Source organism: Pagrus pagrus (genome assembly GCF_965226575.1).
Source record: "Pagrus pagrus genome assembly, chromosome: 8".
Classification (NCBI taxonomy): Eukaryota; Metazoa; Chordata; class Actinopteri; order Spariformes; family Sparidae; genus Pagrus; species Pagrus pagrus.
In genome coordinates, this window is record NC_140192.1 from 3932894 (window position 1) to 3959597 (window position 26704).

Genomic DNA, 26704 nt, shown 5'->3' on the forward strand with positions numbered 1-26704 from the left:
GTCCCCACACCACCCACCCTGCACACTGGACGGCAGCGTTATCCGCCATCAGAAATAAAGTTGCTGCTCTAGCGACACGAACGAAAGGTAGTTTCTTACATCTCGGAGCTTTTATCGGTAAATATCCTCCTGTAGTGATTTATATATGTAGACAAACCCAACCCGGAATCATTTAATGCGACACAGGGGGGGATTAATGGCTGCAGTCAACGTACGGATCTCCTCTCATTGTTTACATTTCGAAACGGTATGTTCCGTGTGTTTATGAGGTTGTCATCGACACTAGATCAAACCTAACCTCGCAACGATGACAAATATCGCTAAATGAAACCGAAAAGATTCTCGTTCAGACCGTATCGAGCCGACAAGCGGCGAACTAGCCCTGTGTGCTAACTATCCCAGCTCCATCTTTACTGTATCGCCCGTTGCTATACACAGAGATGGCAAGTTAGTCTTCATTTTCGTTTGGCTTTCCTCCCGCTTGGACTTCAAGGACAACCAGATGACCGAGGAAGTATAGCGCCAGGTGAGCCTGGAGGCCAGACTAAAACCTTCATTTTGAGGAATAGCGCAGGTAAGTGCACTATTATGCTCACTCAAAACAATGTGATGATGACATGGGCAGCTACTGGGGATGGTGTTCGTGTCTGCTCTGTAGATATCACCGGTACAAACATGCGGATGGTCACTGTGTAGTTTCATAGTACAGCCGGTGAAATTCTTCTTTTCCAGGCTGCACAATGTTTACTGTTCCTCAAAGCTCCAAGTCCGACTTCCTGGACAAAGCCAGGCAGGCCAGGGAGGAGAGGAGAGGACAGAAGGACAAGGAGAAGGCAGCAACCCACATCCAAGCCCTGATCAGGAGGTTTCTCTGTCGCTGCAGACTCCAGAAGCAAATAAGGTAGCCTCAGATTGTACATTGCTTTGAGTTCAGGATGTTTTGCCTCGGGCGTCACGAGTAAAACAGATCAATATCTGGTCGATATTTCAGTTTCATGTTCACGTATTTTCATTCTGTGTCTCACCAGAAAAGAGGTTGATGATTATTTTCAAGCTGCTGAAACTGGGACATCAAAAAGAAATGCACTGTCAATTTTCAAAATTGCCCGGAAATTGCTGTTTATATACCAGCAAGAGGATAAGATGGTGAGTTCACAAGTAGTAAAAAATCAATCCACTTTCATAATAATACTCATTAGACTTTTGAAAGACTCAACCCACTGTAATTTTGTTCATCACACAGCGGTTCGAAAAGCTCTGTCGTGCTATCCTTGCCAGCATGGAGGTTGAAAATGAACCTAAAGTTAGTGTGCATATGTTTATACCCTGAAAATACCTAACACTTTTTATATAAAGTGATTTTTATTTATTTTATCAGTAACTGATCTCATGTTTGTCTCTCAGGTCTGGTATGTGTCCTTAGCTCTCTCCAAAGACCTCACCATCCCCTGGCTCAAACAGATAAAAGATGTGCTGTGGGTCTGCTGTCAGCGACTGAAATGTTTAAAGGTTAGTTTTAATTTGAAGCAGAAGAAAATGCTATGTTGACATTAATTTATGACATGACTTGTACACATCACTGTCTGTTTTGTGATTTGCAGCCTGACATACTTCAGGACAATAAACTGGTAACGCTGTACCTCACCATGCTGGTGACCTTCACAGACACTTCAACCTGGCGGATAGTCAGAGGGAAGGGTAAGTCTGAAGTCAAGCAGCATGATAAACATATCTTTTGTTATTGTAGGACATGCTCTCTGCAGAAGTCAAAACACAATATTTCCCCCCTCATTATTTAAGGAGAAGCTCTCAGACCTGCTTTGACAAGGATTTGTGAAAACATCATGGGCCATCTCAATCAAAAGGGATTCTATTCAATGCTGCAGGTTCAGTATTACATCCGATACTTTTTCAATTTTATCAAGATTCAATGAAGTCCTGTGTCTCGCCTATTTTATTACTCAGTGCAAACTTATAATGGAAATACACATTGTAAGTCATCTTAAATTTTTTTTATTTAGATCTTGCTGACAAATGGCCTGGCTCGCTCTAAACCGTCTCTCTCCAAAGGCACTCTGACTGCTGTCTTCACTTTGTCATTAAGGTGAGGTGGAAGTTGGTAATTCAAATGCTGTTATATCCAATTTGCTTTGTCTTCATGTTGTTTTATCTGCAGGGCCACCTTTTAACAAAATCTAATATTTTTCAGGCCAGTCATTGCAGCCCACTTCTCAGACAACCTGCTAAGATCATTCCTCATCCACATCATGTCAGTTCCAGCCGTCGTCTGCCACCTCAATGTCCTCACTCCAGAGGTAAAAACCCCTCAAAGGTCACATGTTGTTGATGCTAATTCCACTATGTATGATAATTCTAAACTATCAGAGAGTAGATTTTAATTTGCTTCTCTCTCGACAGTGCATGGCGTCCATCCAGATGCATGACCTGCTGCGGAAGTTCATTCTGTTTCTCAGCCGGGAAGAACAGTGTTTGGACATCTGTGTGTGTCTCGAGGGGAGCCACACACTCTGCTTACTCGGTAAATTATTTTGAATGAATATCGGCTTATACTTTCATCGTGTTTGGATGAAAGAATCATCGAGTGTAATGTGGACTGTTAATTTCTCCATTGTGACTGCGTCTTTCTCATGTCTGATAGGCAACTTGATTCACTTGGGCTACCTTACTGAGAAAGTCCTTGAGGAAGAGGCCAACCATTTTGTGAAGGACCTGACCGACATGCTGTCCTATTGCCAGAGATATGTATCCCAAAAGAAGTCCAACCTCACCCACTGGCACCCTGTCCTGGGCTGGTTCTCCCAAACTGTTGACTACGGGTCAGTGAAATACTTTGGATTTTTTAAGAAATTCAGCAGCTTAATATTCATGAACTGCAAAGATGTGTACCAGAATATTTTGTATTGAGCTGATGATGAGGCATACTGTATATTGTTATGTCAATGCTAATTGTCATTTATATGAAAGAATTATACAATAATATTCAAGTGAATTCACTATATGAAACAAAATAAAGAAAAACAAAAGTCAATAAACAAAAAAATGACAGAGATATGATACATGTGTATATATATACTAAATCAAAGAGACTTGACATAAATCTAAATCTAAGATAAGGCAGTCTAGAAGGCCAGGAATATAAATTTCCTGCTTTTTTCTTCCCAGTTAGTCTTCTCTATCTGGCTAAACCTCACTTGTTTCTATTAACTGCATAGACAAGGAGCTCTCAGAGGCTCAAAATCTATAAACAGAGGAAAGGTTTTAGGCTCTTTGCATGCAAAAGTAACTTTTACTTTCTTAAATAGCACAAAAATAAAACCGGAACACATAGAGATGTTTTGATGGACTTACTCAGGGCTCCTGCTCTTTCCGGGGGAAGAGCTGTAGCTTGAAATTTGTTGCCTATGACGACTGAATATTAAACAGTTATGCCTTTCAAAGCATGATTATTTGTGTACTTAATGCCAGATGTTTGTACTTGACTTCATGTGCCCTCTGCCTCCTCTGTCTCCCGTTTCTCTGCAGTCTGAATGAGTCAATGCCGCTGGTGACTAAACAGCTCCAGTACCTTTGGGGTGTTTCTGTCATTCGGACACTCTTCAATGACGTCCTCTCTAAAAAGCTGGAGAGTCAGGAGCCCACTCCCCCGCCCCCGCAACCCAGCACATCACAAAACAATCTACCAGTTAAAAGTGAGTCATAAACCCAAACCTATCTTAAGGTTTTAATGTGAGTGCAATCTTTTGATCTTGAAGGTTGTCTGCATCTCTGGCGTTTCTTTGTTTTGACAGACTTGTTCAAGCGAGCATTTCAGAAGTCGGCCTCTGTACGAAACATCCTGAAACCAGTCGGAGGGAAGAGGGTTGACTCAGCTGAGGTTCAGAAGGTGTGCAGCATCTGTGTGCTCTACCAGACTGCTCTGTCTACATTAACGCAAATACGACTCCAGATACTCACCGGTCAGTACCAGAAACTTGCTTTTTTTTAATATTACGCAAACAGTATTTTGGAAACATCCTGGAGTATCTAACTGTTCATTCTCTTTTTTTTCTGCAGGCCTAACTCATCTTGATGACCTTTTGCCCAAACTCTGGGCCTTCATCTGTGAGCTCGGCCCTCAGGGCGGCCTCAAACTCTTCATGGAGTGTCTGAACAATGACACTGAAGAGTCCAAGCAGCTCCTGGCTATGCTCATGCTCTTCTGTGACTGCTCGCGGCACCTCATCACGTAATTTCACTTATTCTTACTGCGTTGTGTGTAAGATGCTCGATGTAGCTGCAGCATTTTAATACACACTGTTATTGTATTACAGAATTCTGGATGACATTGAAGTCTATGAAGAACAAACATCTTTCAAGATAGAGGAACTCATCACCATCTCTTCATTTCTGAACACATTTGTGTACAAGATGATATGGGACGGCATCTTAGGTGAGTGCATGGCGTCACTGAATCTTGAAAGTTGTGATGATGCACCTAATTTAAAATGTATATTTTTATTGAAAAAGCTGATTTGAATGTTGTGTTCAATAGAAAATGCGAAGGGGGAGAAACTGGAGTTGTTCCACAGTGTTCATGGCTGGTTGATGGTGCTTTATGAACGGGACTGCAGACGGCGATTCACCCCTGACGACCACTGGCTGCGCAAGTAAATACAAACACTGAATAGGTGTTGATGTAGGGCTGCAGCTAACCATTATTTTCATGAACTGATTAGTTGTTTAGTCTGTAAAAATGTAGAAACAAAACAAAAAGATTGAGGCTAATCACAATTTCCTGGAGCCCAAAGTGACATCACTGAATAGCTTCTTTTGTCCAACGAACAGTCCAGAACCCAAAGACTCTTCATTTACTTTCTTTATTGACAAAGAAAAGCAGAAACATTCTTACATTTAACAAGCTAAAACCAGGAAATGACTTTTTTTAACTAATAACCAATTAACTAATTGATTGATGGACTAATTGTTGATGTTATAAACACGTCAGCCGTCTGTTCCAGGATAGACCGCATTGTGATAACATTTGAAACCTCACCTTTACATCTTTGTGGTGCATTCAGGGACCTGAAGCCCAGTCTGTTGTTCCAAGAGCTGGAGAAAGGCAAGAAAAGAGCCCAGCTGTTACTGCAGTACATCCCACATGTCATTCCGCACAAAAACGTGAGTAAACGGGATCCTTTCATCTAAGGAAGAATGTTGTTTTATTTCAGTTGTATAATAAACGTCTGTCTCCTTTTTAGAGGGTTCTGCTCTTCAGGAACATCGTCACAAAGGAAAAAGAAAGTTTAGGGTTGATAGAGACGAGCTCCGCTTCACCTCATGTCACCCACATCACCATCCGTCGCTCGCGGATGTTAGAGGTATGGAGCCAACAGATCAGGTAGATTTAGTATCATACCCCACTGCCTTACACTTGTATTTTCCTGTCCTAAGGATGGATATGACCAGCTCCGCCGATTACCAGCTAATTCTATCAAAGGCGTCATTCGTGTGAAGTTCGTCAATGATCTGGGAGTAGACGAGGCCGGTATCGATCAGGACGGTGTGTTCAAAGAGTTTCTAGAGGAGATCATTAAGAAAGTGTTCAATCCTGCTCTCAACCTGTTCAAGGTAAGTCAGGCAACTGGAAAGGAATTTTTAAAAACATCACACTCCTGCTGCTGCAATCGATTTGACTGTTTTGTATGACGTATTTAATTTCCTTAGACTACAAGTGGAAATGAACGGCTGTATCCTTCACCTACATCGTACATCCATGAGAACCATTTGCAGCTGTTTGAGTTTGTAGGGAAGATGCTCGGGAAAGCAGTGTATGAGGTATGTTTGTGCGTCCTGAGTCTCCTCAGTTGTTGGTCTGTTATCTGAACACCTTCAGTGTGTAACTGTAACTTCTCATACTCAGGGCATTGTCGTGGACGTCCCTTTCGCCTCCTTCTTCCTCAGTCAGGTCTTGGGTCACCATCACAGCACTTTCTACAGCTCCATCGACGAGCTGCCATCGCTGGACTCTGAGTTTTACAAGAACCTCACTTCCATTAAGGTCAGCCTCAGTTCTAATTTTGTTTTTCTCTAATTTGCACATTTGTACATATTTCACTTCTTTCATTATATTTGTTTTTTCAGCGCTATGATGGAGATGTAGGGGATCTAGGACTGACATTATCCTATGATGAGGATGTGATGGGGCAGGTAAGAAGGGAAAATGTGGAAGATATGATAATACGGTGTAGTTAATTACATGAAATTCTTATTATATATTGTTATTTATTATTATTTATGTTCCCTTATAGCTCGTCTGTCATGAGCTGATTCCTGGGGGGAAAACGATGCCAGTCACCAACGAAAACAAGTACGTTCATAGGGTGCTTAATCATTGTAAATGTAAAATGTTCTCCTTTTGCTGACTGTACTCTATAAACCTGCCATTTCCTGCAGGATCAGCTACATCCACCTCATGGCTCACTTCCGGATGCACACGCAGATCAAGGAGCAGACGGCAGCTTTCATTCGGGGCTTCCGCAGCATCATCAACCCAGAGTGGCTGCACATGTTTTCCACGCCTGAGGTGCAGCGTCTCGTCTCGGGAGACAACGCTGAGATTGATCTGGATGACCTCAAGTATGTTACCGAGGCTGTCAGGATATCAGACATCTATGCTTTCCTTGAAATCCTCATTCTTATCATATTCCTCCCTCTCACTCAGGAAACACACCGTCTACTATGGAGGTTTTCACAGCAGCCATCGTGTCATCATCTGGCTGTGGGACATCCTGTCAAGTGACTTCACCGCCGACGAGAGGGCTATGTTCCTTAAAGTAAATTGTTTATTTTGTGACGTTGATTTTTGTACGCTGGCGTGAAATAATCACATTTAACATGTTTCGTATTGCTTCTTATTTTGTATTATCATAATTATTCTATTGTATTATTTTAATCATTCCATATTAACTTTTAAATCATTTACTTTTATTCAAGGTTGACTCTATTTCACCTTATGTAAGCTCACCAGGCTCCAGTTTGGTTAAGGAAAGAGAGCACCTCAGTAGTTATCAGTTCTGGACTTCCATCTAAGGCGTTGTTAATTCATTACTGTCACAGTCGAATGCTTTTAATGACTCCTGTTCATCATCGTCTCATTTATTGTCTTATAACAGTTTGTTACCAGCTGCTCCAGGCCGCCTCTTCTGGGTTTTGCCTACCTCAAACCACCTTTCTCCATCCGTTGTGTGGAAGTTTCAGACGACCAGGTAAGAATAATAAAGGAGGACATCGATGCTGCTTACAAGATACATTTGTGTCGGAGCCTCCATGTGTACATCTGTGTGATATATTTGTAGTAACAGAGCATTTCCTGTGTCTAGGACACTGGAGACACTCTCGGCAGTGTTCTCAGAGGCTTTTTCACTATTCGCAAGAAGGAGCCAGGTGGTCGACTTCCCACTTCATCAACGTGCTTCAATCTGCTCAAGCTGCCTAACTACAGCAAGAAGAGCATCCTGCGCGACAAGCTACGCTACGCTATCAGTATGAACACAGGCTTCGAGCTCTCCTAACTCAGCTGCATCAGGACAATCTTCACAGGAGAGTTGTGTTAAGCAGCCTGAAACAAGCACGAGGCTCGGCATACCTGGACTGGAGCCTTTCACATCAAAGGAGCATCATTAAGGACCTACAGACTCTCCTTTTGTCTCTTTTAAAAACTGGATGAGCTCTGCTCAACTCAAGTCCACTCCCTCACATCGAAGTGGGGGAAGCTGTTTCTGCAGCACAATCCAATTTTTAGCATCTCCCTTTGCCACTCCAAGTGTTCAATATGTCGTGTATTTAACTTGATGAAATACAGATATCCAGTGGCTAGATCTCTGTTTCTCAGGCTTAACAGAATCATTCTCGGATCTCACACTCCCATTTTAAGCGAACTGGAAAGCAATACAGATGCAATGCAAGCCATTAGACACGTGGTCGACTCACTCGAGTGAAGCCAAGCGATGCGTTGTTAATATACTTACAAGCTTGGACTCCATTATCCAATCAACTTTTAGCCGATATTGGATGAGTCTTAAAAATGTTTTGCTGAACGTAATGCATCTTTTACAAATGGAAGACAAATCAATGTCTTGTGTTCAACCCCCATGAAGGAGTGGCTCACAACGGTGATCCTGTGTTTATTACATTATGTCCCATTTTTCGAGGAAAATCACTTTGACCTTGCTCCATTTCTCCCCAGTAAAAGACACTGCAGTTGACTGAGAGAGATGTGTCGGCCCTCCGATTTTCCTGATCACACTACATTTGGAAATCTAACCTCCGTTATGGTGATGCAGCAGAATTTCTTGACACGACAGAAAAAAAAACCTGGTCCTGCTGTTGTTAGATGTAGAAAAGATGTCCTTGCTGATATGTCTTTTGAGTAAGAAGAACTGGAAATGTATTTGTACCTGCCCTGTGCTTGACTTCCACTCCAACAAAAAAAAAGTCAAGTTAATCAGTAATAATACTAGTAAAACTTAAGACTTCACACTACACCTTTGAATAATGCTGAGTGCCTCATCTAATGCCACCCCCCTCTTTGCTCTCACACGTCAATCTGTAACCAATAAACATGTATATCGGAAACAAGCCATAGAAACGGGGGCTATGTACCTGGACTTATTCTCTGCTCCAACTAACAAAAAAACACTCTACTACCACTACAACAACAACGACAACAACCGAGGAGGGTTTTACTCTGATGCCCTCTGATCTCTGTGGACATTTTAAGCCATGTGGAAAAGATTCAGAGGTTTTAAAAACCTCTCAACATGATGTCATGGACTGGTTCGTCGACCATATGAGACTGCTTGATTTGATGTCCCCTCGGATGGAAACGTTGCACACCTCTCTGCTGTTTTATTGTGACTGTTGGGGGGGGAAAAGGGACATGAGGGTGAATGTTACCTTATAAGCCTAAATATTACTTTACACAGGGTTCAATTACATCATAAAGTTAAGGAAGAGAGACGTCATAGTCATGGACCAGAAAGAGGACTGCGACTTTAGAAAGGTTTAAGGAAAATTATTAAATCTTTACCATCTTCTTTAATATGCAAAAAAATGTTTCCTGTCATGAAGGACTGTGGATACTTTTGTTGATAAGAAATTGCCAGGTTTCTAGCTAGTAATATTATGGCCACTAACCTGTGTGAAAACAACAAATGAGTCATTATAATTAAAAATGCAACCATTATATATAAATACAGATAAATGACAGTGGTTGTGTTGAAGTAACATACAGTCTACTAATGAGATTAAAATATTTAATCAGTCAGGAGGACCTTGCTTCGGTTCTCCTCCTTTTTTCAATCTTTTCAAGCCAGAAAATCATAAAACAGCGAATTGATTCACGAACACACACTTGGCTGCAGTGTGTGTTCGTGTGCCGGAGGGATGAAAGATACCTCACAAGCTTGTCTGTCTCGTCTGATGAGGTCGCTCATCTGTTTCAAAATGATGTCAAGAGTAGGCTTTAAATGTACCAGTGGGCTGTTGATGCTGACTTTGAATATCCACCCTTTTAGTACAAAACATAATAAAAATGATACCGGAATTGTTCCCGCCCTTCATGTCAAAGTTTCCAATCTCTTTTTGAAGTGTCTGTGAAACTGGCTGCTGTACAGTGTGGAAGGAGAGATTCCTGTGTGAGATTTCATCATTATCTGCTCAGCCCCATGCTGGTGTTAAAGCCGGATGAGGTTTCATGGTTCACAAAACATTTATGGAGCTTCACAGCAAAACGGAGATTCTCCTAAACAACTGGAGCAGATGGTGACTTGTTTTGAACATTTAAATAACAAACATAAAGTGGCTCCATTCATCTCGTCTGACGTAACCAGAGGCTACAGAAGCCCGAGATTACAAACTGATTTGAAAATCTACACCCTTGATGCGTGGTTGAGGTCATGCACCCACTTCAGATAGACTGCGTGCTAACGCTTTTAGCTTAGAAGCTACAGAAAAGAGTTTAAGCTTTAAAAAGGGTGGAAATTACAGCTTTTTATATCAATTTGGGACCTCAGGGCTTCCAGAGATTTTGATTGCGATTTTTTTCATAATGGGAGCACAAAGGGAGTTAAGAGGGACAAGAATTCAGTCAATTAAGTGAAATGGGATCCTTGCACCATTTTGTAACAGTTCAGTATCTTAGGTGTTTGCTTTCTGCCTCTGGGCCACCAATACATTTCTTCTTTGGCCCTCCAGGGGAAAAGGTTTGAGCACCCCTGCTTTAAAGAGGTCATATTCTGCTTTTTTGGGTTTTTGCCATTCCTGTATTATGTAAAAGGTCTGCAAACTGAAAAAGCCCAAAGTCCACGCTGAAGGGATTTACTCTCTCCCACAGAAAACACTGCTCCTGCACTGCCTGAAACGACACAACATACGGTTGCTGCTGCAGTTGTGGAGTTATTTTAGATCACACTACCTCGCTTGGCATGATCCGCCCTACTCTCACCAAAGACTGAACAGAGGCAAGATGTCTCACTCTGTAGCTGAAACGGAGCGTTCAAGACAGTGTGAAAAGGGATGCTGCAGCAATGCACCATTTGAGAAAAATAATGTGTTTTTTGAAAATTTAAGTACGTAAACTTATTCTACTAGGACCCCAAAATAAAAGTATGAACCTGAAAATTTGCATAATATTACCTCTTTAAATCATCAGTATTCAACAAATCAAAGTGTTTACAGCACAGGAGTGTTTGTGTCTGACTCAATTCTTAACATTTCATTAATGAGTTTATTACAAACACCTGCTGAGTGTGGCTGACCGCCTGCAGGCAGCTTCGCAGGGACTGAAGTGTGTTGTTGCTCTATTGACAGCAAACACGTTAAAAGCATTAACAGCAGCCTGCAGGACTAAGAATGTGTCATTACAACACATTTTCCTGCGCTGCTTAATAACGTGCATGGAGGATTATGGTGCAAATGCGCACGTCTGACTCATTTTCTCTCCGCCGTGGCCGGTTGACCGCCCTGTGACTGTTGATGAGAGGTGAACGCTGCTGCTGGGAGGATTTCCACCACAAGCTGCAGCTGTCTCAGCTGTTCACCTGCAGAACATGAGCGGCCCGCCGAGCCCGTCTCCAGCCCGATGGTTCAAGGCGCTGCGCAGGTAAGACAGCAACACCTGTAGGGTAGCTGGTCTGTAATAAAGTTGTTCTTCAACAAACAAGTTTTGCTGGAGATTTCTTCCTCTATGCACCTTGAAGTAGCTGAAGCTGTGTCATAAATCCTTACTCTGCTCCAAGTTATTGTTAAATAGACCTAAAGATTCATTTGTTAAGTGATGAGGTAATCAGTACAGTAAAAGAAGCAACCAAAGTCAGTGCAAAGTAATTTTTAAAGTGTGTTTATGTGTTTAAGTAAGTGGATACAGTGAATGAGACACCTCCGGGGTCCTCTGTTCACCTCTACATGATGCTTGGTACCCAAAAGTAAAGATATTGTGTTAAAATATTACTTCAGTAAAAGTGAAAGTCACCCATACAAGTAGTACTTAACTAAAACTACTCAAATGTGCTATTTGTGAGAAAAGTTGATTTTTAAATCTCAAAAAAGTCAAACAATGGCACTCTGGGTTGCCTAAATTGTTAAAAATTGTAGCTTTGGCATGTAGAACAGGTCAGCCGCCATCCCAAAGCGTCTCAAAAGTCAACTTTCGTTACAAATAGCACCTTTTAAGTATCAAAAGCAATTTTCTGGCAATAAATGTACTTAAAGCAACAATGAGGAGCTATGAGATTTTGTTGATTTTGGAGGCCCCTGTGGACAAAAGTAGAAGTGATTCCACCGTTGGAGCGACAAAATATAATGTCAAAAATGAAATTATTTAAAGAAGAAAGAAAAAGCAAAAATATCCTGCTTCTTTTTTACTTGCTAACGTCATACTCACTGTAACTTTCCCTGTAAAATGTAAACACAGACTCAGTCTGCACGCCGCCCTGTTGGCAGGCGTTAAGAACAACTAAAGTCTTGCTGATGGTCTCATTGTTGTGCAGGTCATAGAGAGACATCAGTATTAAATTTAGACTGTTTCATATTCAGTTAAAGTCCTTGTAGTAGGTTGAAGTATCAAACGTACAAGTATAAGTAAGTGTTGTGGAGTAAAAAATGCCTCCAAAATGTAGTGAAGTGGAAGCATTGAGTAGCAGAAAATAGAAATACGCAAGTAAAGTACAAGTACTTCAAACCAGTACTCAAGTAAATGTACTTAGTGACATTCCATCACTGGTTTTAAGACTATTAGACTCCAGCTTTGTTAGTTTGTGCATCACCTGATTGGCTTGAGTAGTTAGGATTTTCCCCATCCTCCCTGCTGCCAGTGAGGAATTTGCATAGGCTCAGCTGCACACTAACTCCATTCAGTCTGAGAATACTTGAGTGGAATAAACATGAGTGTAAAAGTAAAGGCGTGCAGTGCTTGTCAGAGGAACGGCCGGTTAACATGCAGAAGGTACGTGGTGATGATGAGCTTTGGTTTTTCTTGGCCTGTGGTGTCAAAGTTAGTGACGCGACTGCTGTTTCAGGACCAGGCTGGGGGAGCCGTGTTTGAAGACGTACCCTCTGGAGTGCGTGGATCTGCTGAAAAGGGCCAGAGTCGCCTTTCAGGCCGGACGCACCCTGAAGGAGGGCTTCAGACTGACTCAGCTGGAGGCTGCGGTGCGGATGCTGGAGGAGCACGAGTGTGACTTTGTGGATGCTCTCGGAAGGGATCTTCATAAGGTGAGGAGGGCATAGCATAGAAGTAGCATATTTTGATACTTAAGTACATTTAATATCATATACTTTAAGACTTTTACTCAAGTACTGTTCGTATCTGTGACTTTCACTCTTATAAAGTAATATTTTAACTGGATATCTTTACTTTTACTCAAGAATGACTTTTGTGTACAGTACAACACTGCCTCTGAGCTGACACAATGGTCCAAATACAAATCTTTATGGTATTTTCTTTAACCAGCCACGCTTTGAGACGGTTGTGTCAGAGCTGATTCTGGTCAAGAACGAGGCGCTTCATGCCGTCAACAACCTCAAGAAGTGGATGCAGCCACAGCATGTGGAGAGAAACCTGGTGAGACTTTATGTGTTTTGTAAAGCCTCATAAGCATCTTCATAATATTATTGGGATTATTATGAGGACTTAAACAACGTTTTTTTGGAGAGAACATTCCGTCTGGCTGCTACAAAGAATTGTATTGTGCCGCCAAAGCAGATTAAAACCTAAGTTGCTGTGCCCTTCTCGTAGGAATGAAGTCTTTTTCTGTGAGTCAACCTGTGCACTGACGTCAGCTTTCACTCATGAGAGTTCTGTTTAACTTGATTGGTGCAGTCCACCTCGCTGGACGAGTGTCTGGTGGTCAGTGAGCCGCTGGGGGTGGTGTTGATCGTGGGGACCTGGTGTAGTCCCGTCCAAATGTGTCTGGTGCCGCTGGTAGGGGCCATCGCTGCAGGTGCAGACACTCAAGAGCATTTCATTTAATCAGTTTAATTCCAGTGTTATTTTTCCTCACCCAGGTGTCTAATGATGTTTCATTAATTTGTGTAGGAAACTGCGCAATAATCAGCCCCTCTGAGTGCACCGCTCACACAGCAGAACTCCTCCACCGCCTCATCCCGTTCTACTTGGACAATGTGAGTGATTACATAGCGGGGAGGATGGATTGGGTCGTTTTCATTAATCAGGGTGCAGCAGTAACTTTTCTTTTTGAAGTCTCATGAAGGCTGACTTCATAGCTCAAATATTGAGTGGTTCAGCTAATGCTCAGTATGTAGGATGGAATAGATTTTTTTTTTTCCCCACTAAATTAAGCCTAATGACTCATTTGTAAGTCTAATCAAGAGGACTACATTCGGTGCTTTTTAAAGACGCTACTCGTTCAGACTTCAATCAGCAGTTTTAATGTGAGCTGAGACTTTAAAGAGGTTATATCAGGTCAGATGTGGGAGTATGGAAATCTTCACCTTGTGTTACCGAAGGCCGCCTCAAAACTTGACTCTCAAAATATGATTTTGCAGGTGTGCTCTGTGTAAATGTAATGATCTGACCAAAAGTTCTTGTTTTCCTCAAGGAATGCTTCCATGTGATTCTTGCAGGCACGAATGACTTGCCAGAAGTTGTGGAACTTAAATTTGACCATGTCTTCTTTGCAGGTAAAGATAAAGTTACTATAAAAGCATTTTGATATTTATTGAATCAGTCATTAAAGACGTCTGTCGATCCGCAGGGAACGTAGAGGAGGGGAGCAGAATTGCTCAGGCTGCAGCTCGCACACTCACACCTGTCACCTTGATTTTGGGTGGCAAGAACCCGTGTTATGTGGATCAACAGTGTGACATCGCCACCACCGCACAGCGCGTCGCCTGGGCACGTTTTCACAATGCTGGACAGAGCTTGGCGGCTCCCGGCTACATCCTGTGCCACACGGATGTCAAGGCGCGGCTGGTGCAGGCCCTCAAGTGCTGCCTGGTGCAGTTCTACGGTTCTGATCCCAGAGAGTCCCGCAGCTATGGCCGCATGGTCAATCTAGAGCTCTTCAACCGTACCAGAGACATGCTGTGGAGATCTGGAAAGGTGGCTGTGGGTGGACAAGTGATAGAAGCAGAGAAATATATCGGTAAGCGGCCTCTGTGTGGGATCCTCTGAAACAAAGCCAGCTGTGTCTTGTGCATCAGATTTAATGCTGTTCTATTATTATTTTTTTCTCTCTGAAGCCCCAACGATTTTGACAGAGGTAGCAGAGCAAGATCCCATCATGCAACAGGATGTTTTTGGCCCAGTTCTTCCTGTTCTGACAGTAAACAATGTGGATGAGGCCATTGCCTATATTAATAAGCAAGAGAAGCCCCTCTGTGTGTACGCATATTCCAGCAACAGCAAGGTACATGAGGGATCAAAGTCAAGACACTCTGTATTCATAGTACAGGCCGGATGCAGCCGATGTGTGTTCTGATCATGTGCTGGCCTTTCTGACAGGTCATCTCAAGACTAATGACTGAGACCTCCAGTGGAAGCTTTTGCTCCAATGACAGCGTCGTACAGAGTCTGATGGTGGCTCTGCCCTTCGGTGGAGTTGGTAAGTCGGTGGTATTAAAGTACATAGTAGTCTGAAGAAGTGGAATAATACAAACGACATCAACTGTCTGATCACTTTCTCGTCAGGTGCCAGTGGAATGGGTTCCTACCACGGCTGCCGCAGCTTCGACACCTTCTCTCACAGGAAATCGTGCCTGCTGAGAAGCACGCGGTTTGAGTGTGTAACCTATCTGCGCTATCCGCCCTATGAGGATCGCAATCTGTCTCTAATGACATGGGCCAGCGCCCTGTCCCAGAAGAGCCAGGGATGGTGCCAGATCCTGTGACTGTGTGGGAGGGCGATAACAGAGCGGTGCTGGAGGAAAGCCGAGTGGCCCCTCAGTCCTGAACAGATCTGACGTGCAAGTGTATTGTTGGTGTATTAAAAATAGATGAGAACAAAACCGAACTGGGGTACAGCCATATCTGACAGAGAGAGAGAGAGCAGTGTGCATAGTATTTCATCAATCTGTGAGTGATGACTGAGGATAAGGTGGCTTAATGTTTCTCTGCTGCAGTACCATAACTGTACTTCAACTCAACAGTTTGAATAACCTGTGCAGAATTAAACAGGAACTTTGCTTTGGATCACAACAGTGTTGGTAGTATATGCAAATGAATATTAAATTCTCTCCATTTTTACCTGCACCAAGCCCCCCCACAACATCCTCCAAATGACATTAAGTGCATTCAGGTTTTTGTTTTCTACCTTTTTGAGAAAATGTGAGTAGCATAGCTGTTTTTTGTTTTCTCTTGTCATGTAGCACCACTTTCAAAAATATCTGTCTTTCTACTGCAGAGACAACCCACTTGTATGCAAGGACCATCTATCCATTGGTGACAGACCTTTAAATCACCAGGATGTGCATGTATTGGCTGAATGGTTTAAAAAGTATCCACAAAAATGTTTATCACTGGCTACATTCCCACATTATGTGATGAATAAATAAGAAAACAATGTTGGATCTTTTTCAGTTTTATTGATATGTACAGTTAAATATCCAAAATGAAATGTATGTATCACCAACAACCCTCCCCGAAAAAACAAATTAGGCCTCTGTCTTATTCCTCATGTGAGAATCTGGTCATTCTGGTCTTTTGTAGATTTTCTCCTCGCTGCCTTCTTTCATGGCCGCATATCTTGCCAGGGTGAACAGGTAGTCGCTCAATCTGAAAGAAAATGTTGGGAAGTTTATCAGATGTATCACAAAAGAACCATGTATTCATTTAAAAGCAAAGGACCGACCTGTTCAAAAACTTTGCAACATCTGGATCTGCCTCCCCTGACCGCACAATTGGAGCAACACTTTAACAAGAACAAAGATCCGTCAGAACCAACTGTGTCAGAGGAGCAAGAGAAATAATTTAACATAGGAACATGCTGCAACTGACCTGCGCTCTGCTCTCCGACACACAGTCCGAGCTAAGTGCAAAGCTGCGCTGCTCTTCCCTCCAGACTGTGACACACAATGCATTAGTGTTAGTGTAGCAGGAACAAGTTGGACTCGGTGTCTTACAGACGCACATGTGAGCTTACAGGTAAAATGAAGTTGGTCAGTGGAGGGAGTTCTGCTGTAAATGTATCAATCCAGATTTCCAGGTCTGCGATCGGCGTGGCAGTAAATTTTGTTCTCTCTAAAAAAGCAGAACAGAGAAAAATAAAACCCAAATGATCTTGAAGCACACAAGACACAATATTTTACTGCATCACACTAGCTGGCAAATGCATACTCGTGTGACTCTCTCTCGCAGATGATCGAGGGGTGGCAATATTGGAGCCCACGTCTTGTAAAATGCACTGTATCTACAATGAGAAAAGCAAAAACAATGACAGGAATCTTCACTCAGGCTGATACAAAATGTCTGCAATGAATGACGTTAATAAATGCATCATGAAACTCAAACCTTGTCCAGCTGATCTGTGAATGTGTGTCCTTTGTCGACGCAAAACTCTCTGGCCAAGCTGTAATGTACATTTCAACAAGGTCACTTCAGGTTATAGGACAAGCTACAAAGTAAACAGAAGAAATGTTACCCTATAGCTGACGACAGCTCGTCTGTATTTCCCAAGGCTTCAAAAATATGATCTTCCTTCGGCCTCCTTTCTCCTGTAAATGTGCTCGAGAAACCTTCAGGACGAACAGAGTCAACTTTTGTGAGAACAATTTCATCAGACAGTTAGGAACAACTGGTTTTCCTGCTTGAAGAGTTGAAAACCAACCTTTGTCTCCAGTTTTGGTGTATATTTTGGGGGTCCTGTTGTCTCCTTCACTGGCATAACTGTTGGTAAAAAGAAAACAAATGGAGGAATAAAAAGGACAAATATGGCATGTAAACACTATAATAATGTATTTTGTGTTTTATTGGGTTATTAAAAGTTTAAGCTACAATTACTGGCCACACTCAAATAAAGAGTTTAGCTACTGTGCTTAAATTACCATTACTTTACACTGTACCCCTCTGTAGTAGCTACCTAGCTGACACTTACATAAAGAGTTACATGACTAGCTTAAACAACACCTAATCATTTCGTAGTTTGACAAAGAAAGGTGATGAACAACTACCTTCTGACTGAGCACAACGTGTTCCTTGTTCGGTGCTCGTTTATGAGCCTGACTGTCCTTAAAACACAGCGCAGGTGAGCAGGTTTGATAATAAACGATGCCATGTTACAGCTAGAAGCTAGCAGCTAGCTTAAAGGTGAACGATAGTAGTAAGTAGTGTGTTTTGTCCCTCCCTAGTGGCCGTAGTTTGTGGGCGTTTCGTTTTCATCGCACGATTGGTCAACTCAGGGAGAGTGCGGGACGCTGATTGGACAAAAGAATACGTGTTCGAGGAGCTACGACGCTGATTGGACACCGAGAGCCAAACCTATGTTCGGTCATCGTTCTGTGTTTGTAACATGATTTTACCACAGCGTGATGTGAGAAAGCGCTCAGACTAACTTCTTGTACTTTGAGCAAGAATGCTCAAATGTTAAAGCTCTAATATTCGTCGAGTCTTGATGAAAAACGCAGAGCTGTGTGGCGGACGTGCTGACTTCCTGTTGCTGCTTCGGAGGATTAACCGTCGCTAAAGGGTGTTTAAGCTAGCTGTCAGTGACTAATTGAAGTTGAAGGCTAACGATCTGCCCCCCTGGACACGTTGTTGTTGTTGTGCTCTAGAAAACTGTTACAGAAATGCAAGTCAGGGACATCTACGTGTCTGCTCCAGGGAAGGCGATCCTCCACGGGGAGCATGCAGTTGTGCACGGAAAGGTAATGTGGAAGGACACAGGTGATCCTGTGTTTGAGGTTTAAAATGAAGCTGAGCACATCAGTCAGTCAGCAAGATGATTGATGATGAGTATACTTAACTGTAAATAAACTAATAATTACCTGGAAGGTAGAAAAACACTATAGTGTGCTTTCCTCTGCTTACTTAAGTTGATGTAAAACACACACATGTGCACTAAATGGGTTAAAACTTGCAGAAGTCTATTTATTCACCCTGGTTTCTCTGCTCCATTACAGGTGGCTCTCGCTGTGAGTTTGAACCTGAGAACATATTTAAGCTTGAAAGCCAGCACTGATGGCAAAGTTTGCATCAACCTCCCAAATATTGACACATTCCTGTGCTGGGACCTGTCTGAACTGAAGCAGCTGATTCCTTATTCGTGTGGTAAGAGATGATGAAGCACTGGCCGCCATCAGCACCTTCACACACTGTGATTCCTGCTGTTACATCTGTGTCGTGCATCACATGGTCCAGAACACACAGGGACAGTTCATGTTGTTGTGATTATTATTTTTTGTAATGTTGATGGTTGCTCATGTTAACAGGTAAAAGAGAGGAGGCGAAACGTCTGGATGCTGAACTCCTGAGGAGGCTCCGTGAATTTCTGGATATATCCAATGGAAACTTGGATACTTGCAACATGGCCACCTTAGCCTTCCTCTACATCTACATCTCACTGTTCAGGTCAAGGTAAGATAGTTCACTTTTCCTCTGAGCATTTCTTCATTTTATTTCTACAACCAGGTGGCTCAGACAGCTTCAAAAATCATGCATTTCTGATATTTTTGATACAGTTGACAACCGGAGAACAGGCCCAGCTGCAGAGCTGTAGTGCCATTTGTTTCAGACCAGCAGTTTCAGTCAAATAAAGGGCACCAAGCAGTGACAGCTAAGATTGTGAGGTGTAGACATTTTTGTTGAATACTTGGATGTATTAATTCTTTTGTCAAGGATCGTCTCAAGCACAGTGTGCCTCTGGGAGAAAAGGGGGAGGGAGTTCTCACCATGTACTTGTTTGATGGTTAAGTCTCAGTTAAAGGAAAAAAAATAATTTACAAAATCTTGAAAAACTAGCATTTGGTGTTTTACAGACAGGAAATTAATAGTGTTTCTGTTGGTATTTATTGTTCTATGGAGGAAAGTGTGACATAATGATCTCTCATTTCTATTAATAATTGTATTTTATCTGATAAGAGGTAGTGTTCCCTGATACTCTACCTTGAAAAATATTGATATTCAATGCCATGGGGGAAAATTAACACAACAGCGACGGCAAGACATTTTAGATTTTTCATTAAAAGATAAATATAACAAGGTTATAACCTGACAATGAGATGCAACTTTCTTGACAAGTAGCAGAGAACAGCAGAAAGTCTGTAGCAAACGTTAACTTTAACTGTGACACATTTTTAGAAACATTCCCCTTTTTCTTTTTAAATTAGACCTTTAAAAATCTCCCCTGTCGAGGAGTAGAGAGAGTAAAGTGGAAAGTGCAGCTGGTAATGGTGTATCGAAGACACATTAAAATACAAAGCTATAAAAATTGTCTGGTGGTGGCACAACTGTTAAAATTGCCTCTAATTATTACGTCCTGTGCCTGTTTATGACCTGACCTGCAATAGTAAAACACCTCTGACTGGGAGGAAATGTGCAGCCTGCTATATGCTTTATGTTATTTATAAAGTGCTACATGGTGTGCTGGAGTGTATCATGCTGGGGATAATTTGCATGTTACATGTTATGCTTTATCACTGCGCCCACTGCACATACTTACATTCAGATGGTTTTGTTGAAATAAAATTATACTAAATTGTGCAGCTCTTGTCAACTAAATGCCGTAAATGTAAACAAAACACATAGAATATAATAAAAGTCACAAGTATTTGCCACCATTGTGTTCACTCTTCAAAAAACTAAAACTAAAACTTTAGTCATTCCAGCTCTTTCTGAAATGTAGATGTAGATGTTTCCAGAGACTGGTAGGCCATAAAAAAAAATCCCCACACCTTGAAATGAAGATAGAGACAGAGAGGTCGGATGTTAGTTTTAGCGACTCCGGCAGCTGTGAACAGGGAAGATGCTCAGGAACATTAGAGCCGCAGGTTGTCGGGAGGTTTAATCTGCGCTGACACGGTGCTGCCGTGTCGGAGAGAGGTGATGGGTTCTGACAGGATGGCCGCTAATGAGAGTCTGGCACTGGGCCACGCTGCAGCCTTTAACAAGTCTGGATGTGTATTTCCCTCGAGAGAAGAGCCGGACAATTAGTTTAGAGTGTTCTCCTGTCTGCCCAAAAGCAGCTTCCCTGACAGACATTGACAGCAATGTCAGCAAGCTGCTGTTGCTTATAGAAATGTATGGATTACTGTTCATTATCCACTCCTTTAAGCCTCCTCTTTGTATGTATACAGTGTATCTGCACCAGTTAATGTGATAGTAAAAAGCAGGTATGATACATTATTCAATTAATACAGGATGTTTTGTTTTGTTTGTTTTTTTGTAAAATAAATAGTATTCCAAACAGTGACGCACATAGGTTACTGTAACAATTAGCTGTCTGCAGTCGTCTCTTGATCACAGCAATGAGCGTCATAAATACAGTATATATGTGTTTATATACAGACAGAGACTCAGTTTTTGTGTTTATTTGCATCTTCTCAGTGAGCTGCCCAGCCTGAAGGTGTCTGTGTGGTCGGAGCTGCCGACTGGAGCGGGACTCGGGTCGAGTGCTGCCTACTCTGTGTGTTTAGCTGCAGCTCTGCTCAGTGTGAGTGGAGCCATTCCTGACCCTCTCAAAGAGTGGGATCACACCGCCAGGTAACGACATCGTAGTCGAGGAAGGTCTCTTTTATGGGCTGTGTATGCAGCTTGTCATGATCACTGTCTGAATTATTAGGCCTGATGACTGATGGTCTGAAAAGCGATCACAGAGGTGATTTTACTCCTCACATATCCCACTCTTTATAAACAGTCTTGCCAACAGAGATGAAAGACTTTGAATCGGCATGAAACGTAATAAATACTGTCGTGTATTTGTTCTTGAAGAGTGTTGTAGCCAAGTGGCTGTATAATTATATGACACACACCAACGCAAACAAATGTGAAGAATAGACAAGAAGAAAAAAAATAATTGAAAATAGTGTACCATTTCAATCCCTTAAATGTCTGTAATTTTGAATTTTCAAATATGAGTCGGTTAAAATGATAATATAAAAGTGTTTTGGAGCTTATCTGAAGTTCATGAATGCTCTTTTACTAAGATCTGTATGAACCATTGATACAGATGAGAGCAGGAAGTCCTCTACTATGTAACGTCTCTCTTTGTTGTGTTGATCCTATTTTGTTCCTGCCAATGTCACATTTCAGATACATTCATGTCTTTGTTTCCATCCTGGGTTCCTGGTAGTGACAGAGTGAATCAAAGGCGCAAATTAAGATGTATTGCCAGTTGGATGTTGTTGTACCGTACCATGCAACAATGATTGCTTGATGAGAAACAACATCTGGATGTTCATTTACTGAACATACATCTGTTTTTCCCCTCCATGTATTAATGTTATGTTATGAAATTAAGATGTAGTCAGAGGTTAGGTCTGAGCGGGTCTGTTGGGCTACAGAGGTCCCCTTTAATTAATGAATATTTACAGGTGGTGTCAGGAGGACCTGGAGCTGATCAACAGCTGGGCTTTCCAAGGGGAGATGATCATCCACGGTAATCCTTCAGGAGTGGACAACGCTGTAGGAACATGGGGTGAGGCCTGAAATAATCTGGCATATGGTGTTATACCTCCCTTTGTCTCTGTGAGACACAGAGCACTTTAATGCTCTCCACCATCGTTCTTATTATCATTTGATGATTATCTATTTAATGATTTAGATTCCCCCGTATGTAGGTGGCATGCTGAGATTCTTGGCCGGGAAGATAATACCACTGAGCAGGTACTGACGCTGATTGCAATTTTTTAATCTAACACACACTTAATAAAATGGATTTTTTTTTTCCTCACATAAAACCTTTTCTGGGTGAAATGAGTGCATCAGCAGAGCACCAAAAATAATCCGTCTGTATGAACTCTCTGATCTGTCTGCTTTATTTCCAGGGTGCCGCTTTTAAGGATCCTCCTCACTAACACCAAAGTACCACGTAGCACCAAGGTACTTGTTGCCAGGGTGAAGGACAAGATTAACAAGGTACTAAATGGTTTCTTCCTCCCCCGTGTGTTACTTGCCGACACTGTAATTAATATAATAGGCGGTGCTTTTACATGGCAGATACTCCAGAGCCTGCCGTTGAGTGCCTTCATAAAATATTAAAATTAAACTCTTAGCCAGCACCCCTGTGTGCTGTTGCCTTGGTGACACCAGCAGGTGTGCAGATTTCTGCCTCACACATAGATAGGGCCGGGACGATGTTGTGGCAGTGTTGTGATCAGGCTGGAGCACAACTAAAGTCAAACCTGCCACTTTTAAGTCTGTATACAGCTGACTCATCATAAAACTGCAGCAGGTTTTTTTTTTTTAACAATTGCAGGAATGACTTTTTGGTAGAAATGTTGAGTAGAGTGATTTTTTTTGCTGCTCTGTCCTGTAGTTTCCCTCCATCATGACCCCGGTACTGGACTCGGTTGATGCCATTTCCTGCACATGTGAGAAAGTCCTCTCAGAGATGACCAGCGAGCCCATCACAGGAGAACACTACAATATTCTTGAGGTACAAAATATGAATAGATTGTGTAAAGCGTCTTGCATTGTAAACGTCTTATTGAGACTTTACTGAGGTAAAATTTAATTTTAATACAAACGTCCTTTTTTTAATATAAAATGTATTTTCTCTGCCAATAGCAACAGGTACTAACTACTGTGTCATATCGTTGATAGGAGCTCATTGACATTAACCAGCACCACCTGAACGTGATGGGAGTGGGACATCCTGCCCTGGACACACTGTGCCGGGTCACATTGGCCAAAGGGCTCCACAGCAAGCTAACCGGCGCCGGGGGCGGAGGCTGTGGCATCACTCTTCTACGACCAGGTAGTGTTGGCCAAAAGTAGAAAAGTGTCTGTAGAGACCTCATTTTATTAAAGTATGATTGCTGACGCGTTATGGACATTAACCGCACCTCACTTATATAGGAGACATTCAAGGCAGTGACCTAATTCAACACAGGTGTGCAGCAGACCACACCCAAACAGGTATAAACGCTCAGCCAGAAACAGACAGCCAGGCTTCTTAACTCTGAATACAATCAAGTACGGAGAACAGGAATATAAGAATACAACTACTGTAACTTTAATCAAAATTCAAACATCACAAGAAAGATTGAACAGGTAAAACTATAATTGTGGCCTGTTGGGACCACGACACTTAGTGATTGCTCCACTGGACCTTAACTAGATAGATTAAGACTTTTTGCAGCTTCCATATCCTATAACCCCTTAAACATACAGCCTCCTGTTACCAGTCCTGAAAATGTATGTGAAATGATCCTCGAAGGCCTGTCCCAGTCTAACCAAAAGTAAATTCAAAGCTGTTATTGAACTATTTGGAGTGCAGGCATGGTTAAGGGCCTTTTTGAAAGATAACAGTCTGAAGTCTTTTTCTCAGACAGTGAGAAGCTCTGTAAGTACTTCACACTGAATTACTGATTATTATTTTTCTTACCCGAATCTTTCAATGCAAAATTAAGCCTGCAGATGACCTATAACTGCCCCTATTAGCAGAAAAACACAATGGGTCCACATCACACAGTCTTACATGGTCTAAGTACATACTTCAATTTAATAACAGTATTACTGAAAATGAACACTTCAACACATTTTTTTCTGAGGGAAATATCCAGGCGCCTTGCAAAATAGATGCCCTCATGCGACCCCCGCCTGAGAGTGAATAAAGGTCCTAATAACCCCCTTTCAGACACACGGTCTCTGGTAATGACAGCATAACAAAGACACTGTACTCGTTTGTGCCCAACAAGCAGCCATTTTTGCTTTAAGATGCCAAAGACCCTTTAAACCGGTTACCATGTAGAGACTGTTAGCTAGCTGGGACGTAAAGAAGGAACAGAAGAAAGATCCAGAGCAAACACAGACTGTGTGACTGTCTCAAGATAGATGATAACAGACCTCAAATCATAAAGCGATTAGCATACAGCTAGTAATTATCCAATAACAATATACCTACAGACAGTTTTTAAGATAACATTGAACTGCAGCTCATCTTTTGTTGACTTTATGTCAAAATCAAATAACAAGTGTGAACAGAAATGGAGAGAACCAGACAAAGGTGTTTTACAAAAAGACAAACAAAACGAACAGTGTGTTTTCTGACTTTGGTCACAGCCCTGCAAAAATTAGACCCATCATTTATAAGGTCTCTTTAGTAACTTAAGATGTGGACATAAATGTAATGCTAAAAAAAACAACTAAAAGAGATACTGTGAAATATCTTTCCCAGACGGAGCTGATTAGGACTGGCAGGCTCAACACAGTGGTCTCCACAGGCCTTAATGATAGTTTTACTTTTTTAACATCATGTTTGATTTTTGATGCATAATTCAGCATTTGTATTCTTTTTATTTCTGCTCTCTGTACTCGGTTTATAAGCCTGAGTCTGTCCTTGTTCTATAATGAATTCAATTTGATGCTGGAAGTTTGATGAACCAAACTGTCAGGACTCCTGCTGACAACAAATGTCGTGTTTTCTCACTCTTCCTCTCTGAAGTGGTGCGATGGCTTTGCTGTGCGGGTACTTCTGTGCAATTTGGATACAAGGAAACTTTGTGTGATCCTCGATTTGACAAAGCAAACAAGCTAAGAACCTGTGAGTTCAGTCTTTGTTTATGCCTGCAGCAGAAGGAATTTTAATAAGTTCAAATTCCTCTAAATAGACCTCTAAATGCTTTATTTGTTTTCTTAGCAAATGACTCCATCTGGGTGAATTGCAGCTCTGGTATCTTTCTCACATGTTTGCAGAGATCACACAGACTCCAGAGTGACTTGTGATGAGCTGTTTGTGTGGCTCCTTTTCTTTTTTAACTGCAGCCCACCCTGACATGACGTTATTATGACCTGTTTATCTTGTAGAGACCGACTCCTCCGTTGTCCAGACTACAGCGCAGGACTTGAAAGACTGCGGCTTTGACTGCTGGGAGACGAGTATCGGTGGGCCGGGCGTCCAGCAGCACTCTCCTCTGTCTGTGAAGGAGGAAGTTCTGGAGATTTTAAACCGTTATTGAGAAACCACGTGTGACTCTGGCTGATCAAGAAGATGGACGCTCTGTTTGTCTTTTTTGTCGCTTCAGTGCTCTACTAATGGACCGAGGAAACTCTCACAACGAGTGGAGCTGGATGGAGCTTCCTGAAGTGTTAATTATAGCATTTACTGACTGACTAATTGTTTTGAAAACTAACAAGACAAATGTTGAACAAATGAAAATAAAGAGGAATTTATTTTTTTGTCAATCATACTCAAGGCACAACTACATGTACTGAGCGGTTTGTCCACTAGATGGCATCAGAGTGTCATGAATGTTTTTTTATAAACAGGATTTATAGTTCGAGGCTCTGATAAATTGATTAATGTGCAAGTGAAGCACCGGCAGAATTAATTTATAGTTTCATCCAAATTTTTTAAAGCAGGAGGGCCAACCTGTCTTAATGGATTAAATGATTGTTTAATCATCATTAATTGCTCACTGCTGGCATTGTATAATGCAGTATTGTTGGATGGCTGCTAGAATGAAGGTGGTAATTTGTAGAATTCATCTTACAGAAATAATAAAGTTTGATAAATGTTGTTCCTTAACAAAACTCAAGGGCCATTATTCAGATTTCTTCTTTAGTCTTCACAGTTCTTCAGACAGGTTTATGAATGCGGCTGTGCGTTCATATTTCTCTGACTCATGAACACTGTTGGTGAGAATACGTTTGATAAGGCTGAGGCCATAAGTCATAAACTGACCCTGAGGACTGTTTGCATGAAATATACTTAAAGGTGCACGCCGTAGTTTCGGGGAAGGGATTTTAATAAAGACACTGACTGATTTTTTTTAATGTGTAAACAAACTAAATAAACAAACTCTCTTTGTTTTCATGACTGAACAAACTGAAAAAACAAACTGACCTTAAAGGACAACACAACTTCATACTGTTTTACTTTGTTTATATGTGGCGGACCCTGCCACCTTTCTAGCTTCAGACTGTGTTTTCCTCTGAGAACAGCTTGTTTATTCAGAGGATGAACAAATAAATATATCTTGAGTTTTTTATTATTATCTCATCAATATTATTTTAATTTCTTCTCCAAAACTA

General features: G+C 41.7%; 4 protein-coding genes across 4 annotated transcripts; 3 read left to right on the forward strand and 1 right to left on the reverse strand.

The window, feature by feature from the left end:
• Positions 1-211: 211 nt before the first annotated feature.
• Positions 212-7877, forward strand: ube3b (ubiquitin protein ligase E3B). The gene is made up of 27 exons (XM_084359370.1): positions 212-574; positions 733-901; positions 1029-1146; positions 1244-1303; positions 1405-1509; positions 1602-1698; positions 1801-1886; positions 2022-2104; positions 2210-2315; positions 2419-2539; positions 2660-2837; positions 3544-3710; positions 3810-3977; positions 4075-4246; positions 4332-4450; positions 4553-4667; positions 5079-5178; positions 5259-5378; positions 5452-5628; positions 5725-5835; positions 5921-6058; positions 6142-6207; positions 6309-6367; positions 6454-6636; positions 6722-6833; positions 7173-7265; positions 7380-7877. Exons 2-27 carry the CDS (start codon positions 741-743, stop codon positions 7569-7571), a joined length of 3207 nt encoding a protein of 1068 aa, XP_084215496.1. The 5' UTR covers positions 212-574; positions 733-740; the 3' UTR covers positions 7572-7877.
• A 2937-nt stretch (positions 7878-10814) lies between these two features.
• Positions 10815-16084, forward strand: aldh3b4 (aldehyde dehydrogenase 3 family, member B4). The gene is made up of 10 exons (XM_084360827.1): positions 10815-11161; positions 12576-12771; positions 13010-13120; positions 13379-13499; positions 13595-13680; positions 14118-14199; positions 14274-14663; positions 14761-14927; positions 15023-15122; positions 15209-16084. Exons 1-10 carry the CDS (start codon positions 11109-11111, stop codon positions 15406-15408), a joined length of 1506 nt encoding a protein of 501 aa, XP_084216953.1. The 5' UTR covers positions 10815-11108; the 3' UTR covers positions 15409-16084.
• On the reverse strand, positions 16082-17847 carry mmab (metabolism of cobalamin associated B). Its single transcript, XM_084360828.1, has 9 exons — positions 17686-17847; positions 17343-17401; positions 17157-17250; positions 17027-17084; positions 16853-16925; positions 16659-16756; positions 16514-16578; positions 16368-16427; positions 16082-16291 (listed from the first exon to the last, which is right to left on the reverse strand). The coding sequence occupies exons 1-9, from the start codon at positions 17787-17789 to the stop codon at positions 16207-16209; spliced, it is 696 nt and encodes a 231-aa protein (XP_084216954.1). The 5' UTR covers positions 17790-17847; the 3' UTR covers positions 16082-16206.
• Positions 17848-17985: 138 nt separating this feature from the next.
• On the forward strand, positions 17986-25860 carry mvk (mevalonate kinase). The gene is made up of 10 exons (XM_084359092.1): positions 17986-18378; positions 18634-18781; positions 18943-19087; positions 21056-21211; positions 22042-22145; positions 22288-22333; positions 22495-22585; positions 22986-23105; positions 23273-23426; positions 25478-25860. Exons 1-10 carry the CDS (start codon positions 18301-18303, stop codon positions 25627-25629), a joined length of 1194 nt encoding a protein of 397 aa, XP_084215218.1. The 5' UTR covers positions 17986-18300; the 3' UTR covers positions 25630-25860.
• The last annotated feature ends 844 nt before the right edge of the window (positions 25861-26704 follow it).

What these genes read in the sequence shown, in the direction of transcription:
- ube3b (XM_084359370.1), top strand. Translation starts at nt 741, where the DNA reads ATGTTTACTGTTCCTCAAAGCTCCAAGTCCGACTTCCTGGACAAAGCC. An exon ending in TCAATGTCCTCACTCCAGAG is followed by an intron (nt 2,316 to 2,418) that starts GTAAAAACCCCT and finishes CTCTCTCGACAG; the next exon opens with TGCATGGCGTCCATCCAGAT. An exon ending in CCAGTCACCAACGAAAACAA is followed by an intron (nt 6,368 to 6,453) that starts GTACGTTCATAG and finishes CATTTCCTGCAG; the next exon opens with GATCAGCTACATCCACCTCA.
- aldh3b4 (XM_084360827.1), top strand. Translation starts at nt 11,109, where the DNA reads ATGAGCGGCCCGCCGAGCCCGTCTCCAGCCCGATGGTTCAAGGCGCTG. An exon ending in TCGGAAGGGATCTTCATAAG is followed by an intron (nt 12,772 to 13,009) that starts GTGAGGAGGGCA and finishes TTCTTTAACCAG; the next exon opens with CCACGCTTTGAGACGGTTGT. An exon ending in CATATTCCAGCAACAGCAAG is followed by an intron (nt 14,928 to 15,022) that starts GTACATGAGGGA and finishes CCTTTCTGACAG; the next exon opens with GTCATCTCAAGACTAATGAC.
- mmab (XM_084360828.1), bottom strand. Translation starts at nt 17,789, where the DNA reads ATGGCATCGTTTATTATCAAACCTGCTCACCTGCGCTGTGTTTTAAGG. An exon ending in TCACAGATCAGCTGGACAAG is followed by an intron (nt 16,926 to 17,026) that starts GTTTGAGTTTCA and finishes TTCTCATTGTAG; the next exon opens with ATACAGTGCATTTTACAAGA. An exon ending in TGTCGGAGAGCAGAGCGCAG is followed by an intron (nt 16,428 to 16,513) that starts GTCAGTTGCAGC and finishes TTCTTGTTAAAG; the next exon opens with TGTTGCTCCAATTGTGCGGT.
- mvk (XM_084359092.1), top strand. Translation starts at nt 18,301, where the DNA reads ATGCAAGTCAGGGACATCTACGTGTCTGCTCCAGGGAAGGCGATCCTC. An exon ending in GAGTGGGATCACACCGCCAG is followed by an intron (nt 21,212 to 22,041) that starts GTAACGACATCG and finishes GAATATTTACAG; the next exon opens with GTGGTGTCAGGAGGACCTGG. An exon ending in TGAAGGACAAGATTAACAAG is followed by an intron (nt 22,586 to 22,985) that starts GTACTAAATGGT and finishes TCTGTCCTGTAG; the next exon opens with TTTCCCTCCATCATGACCCC.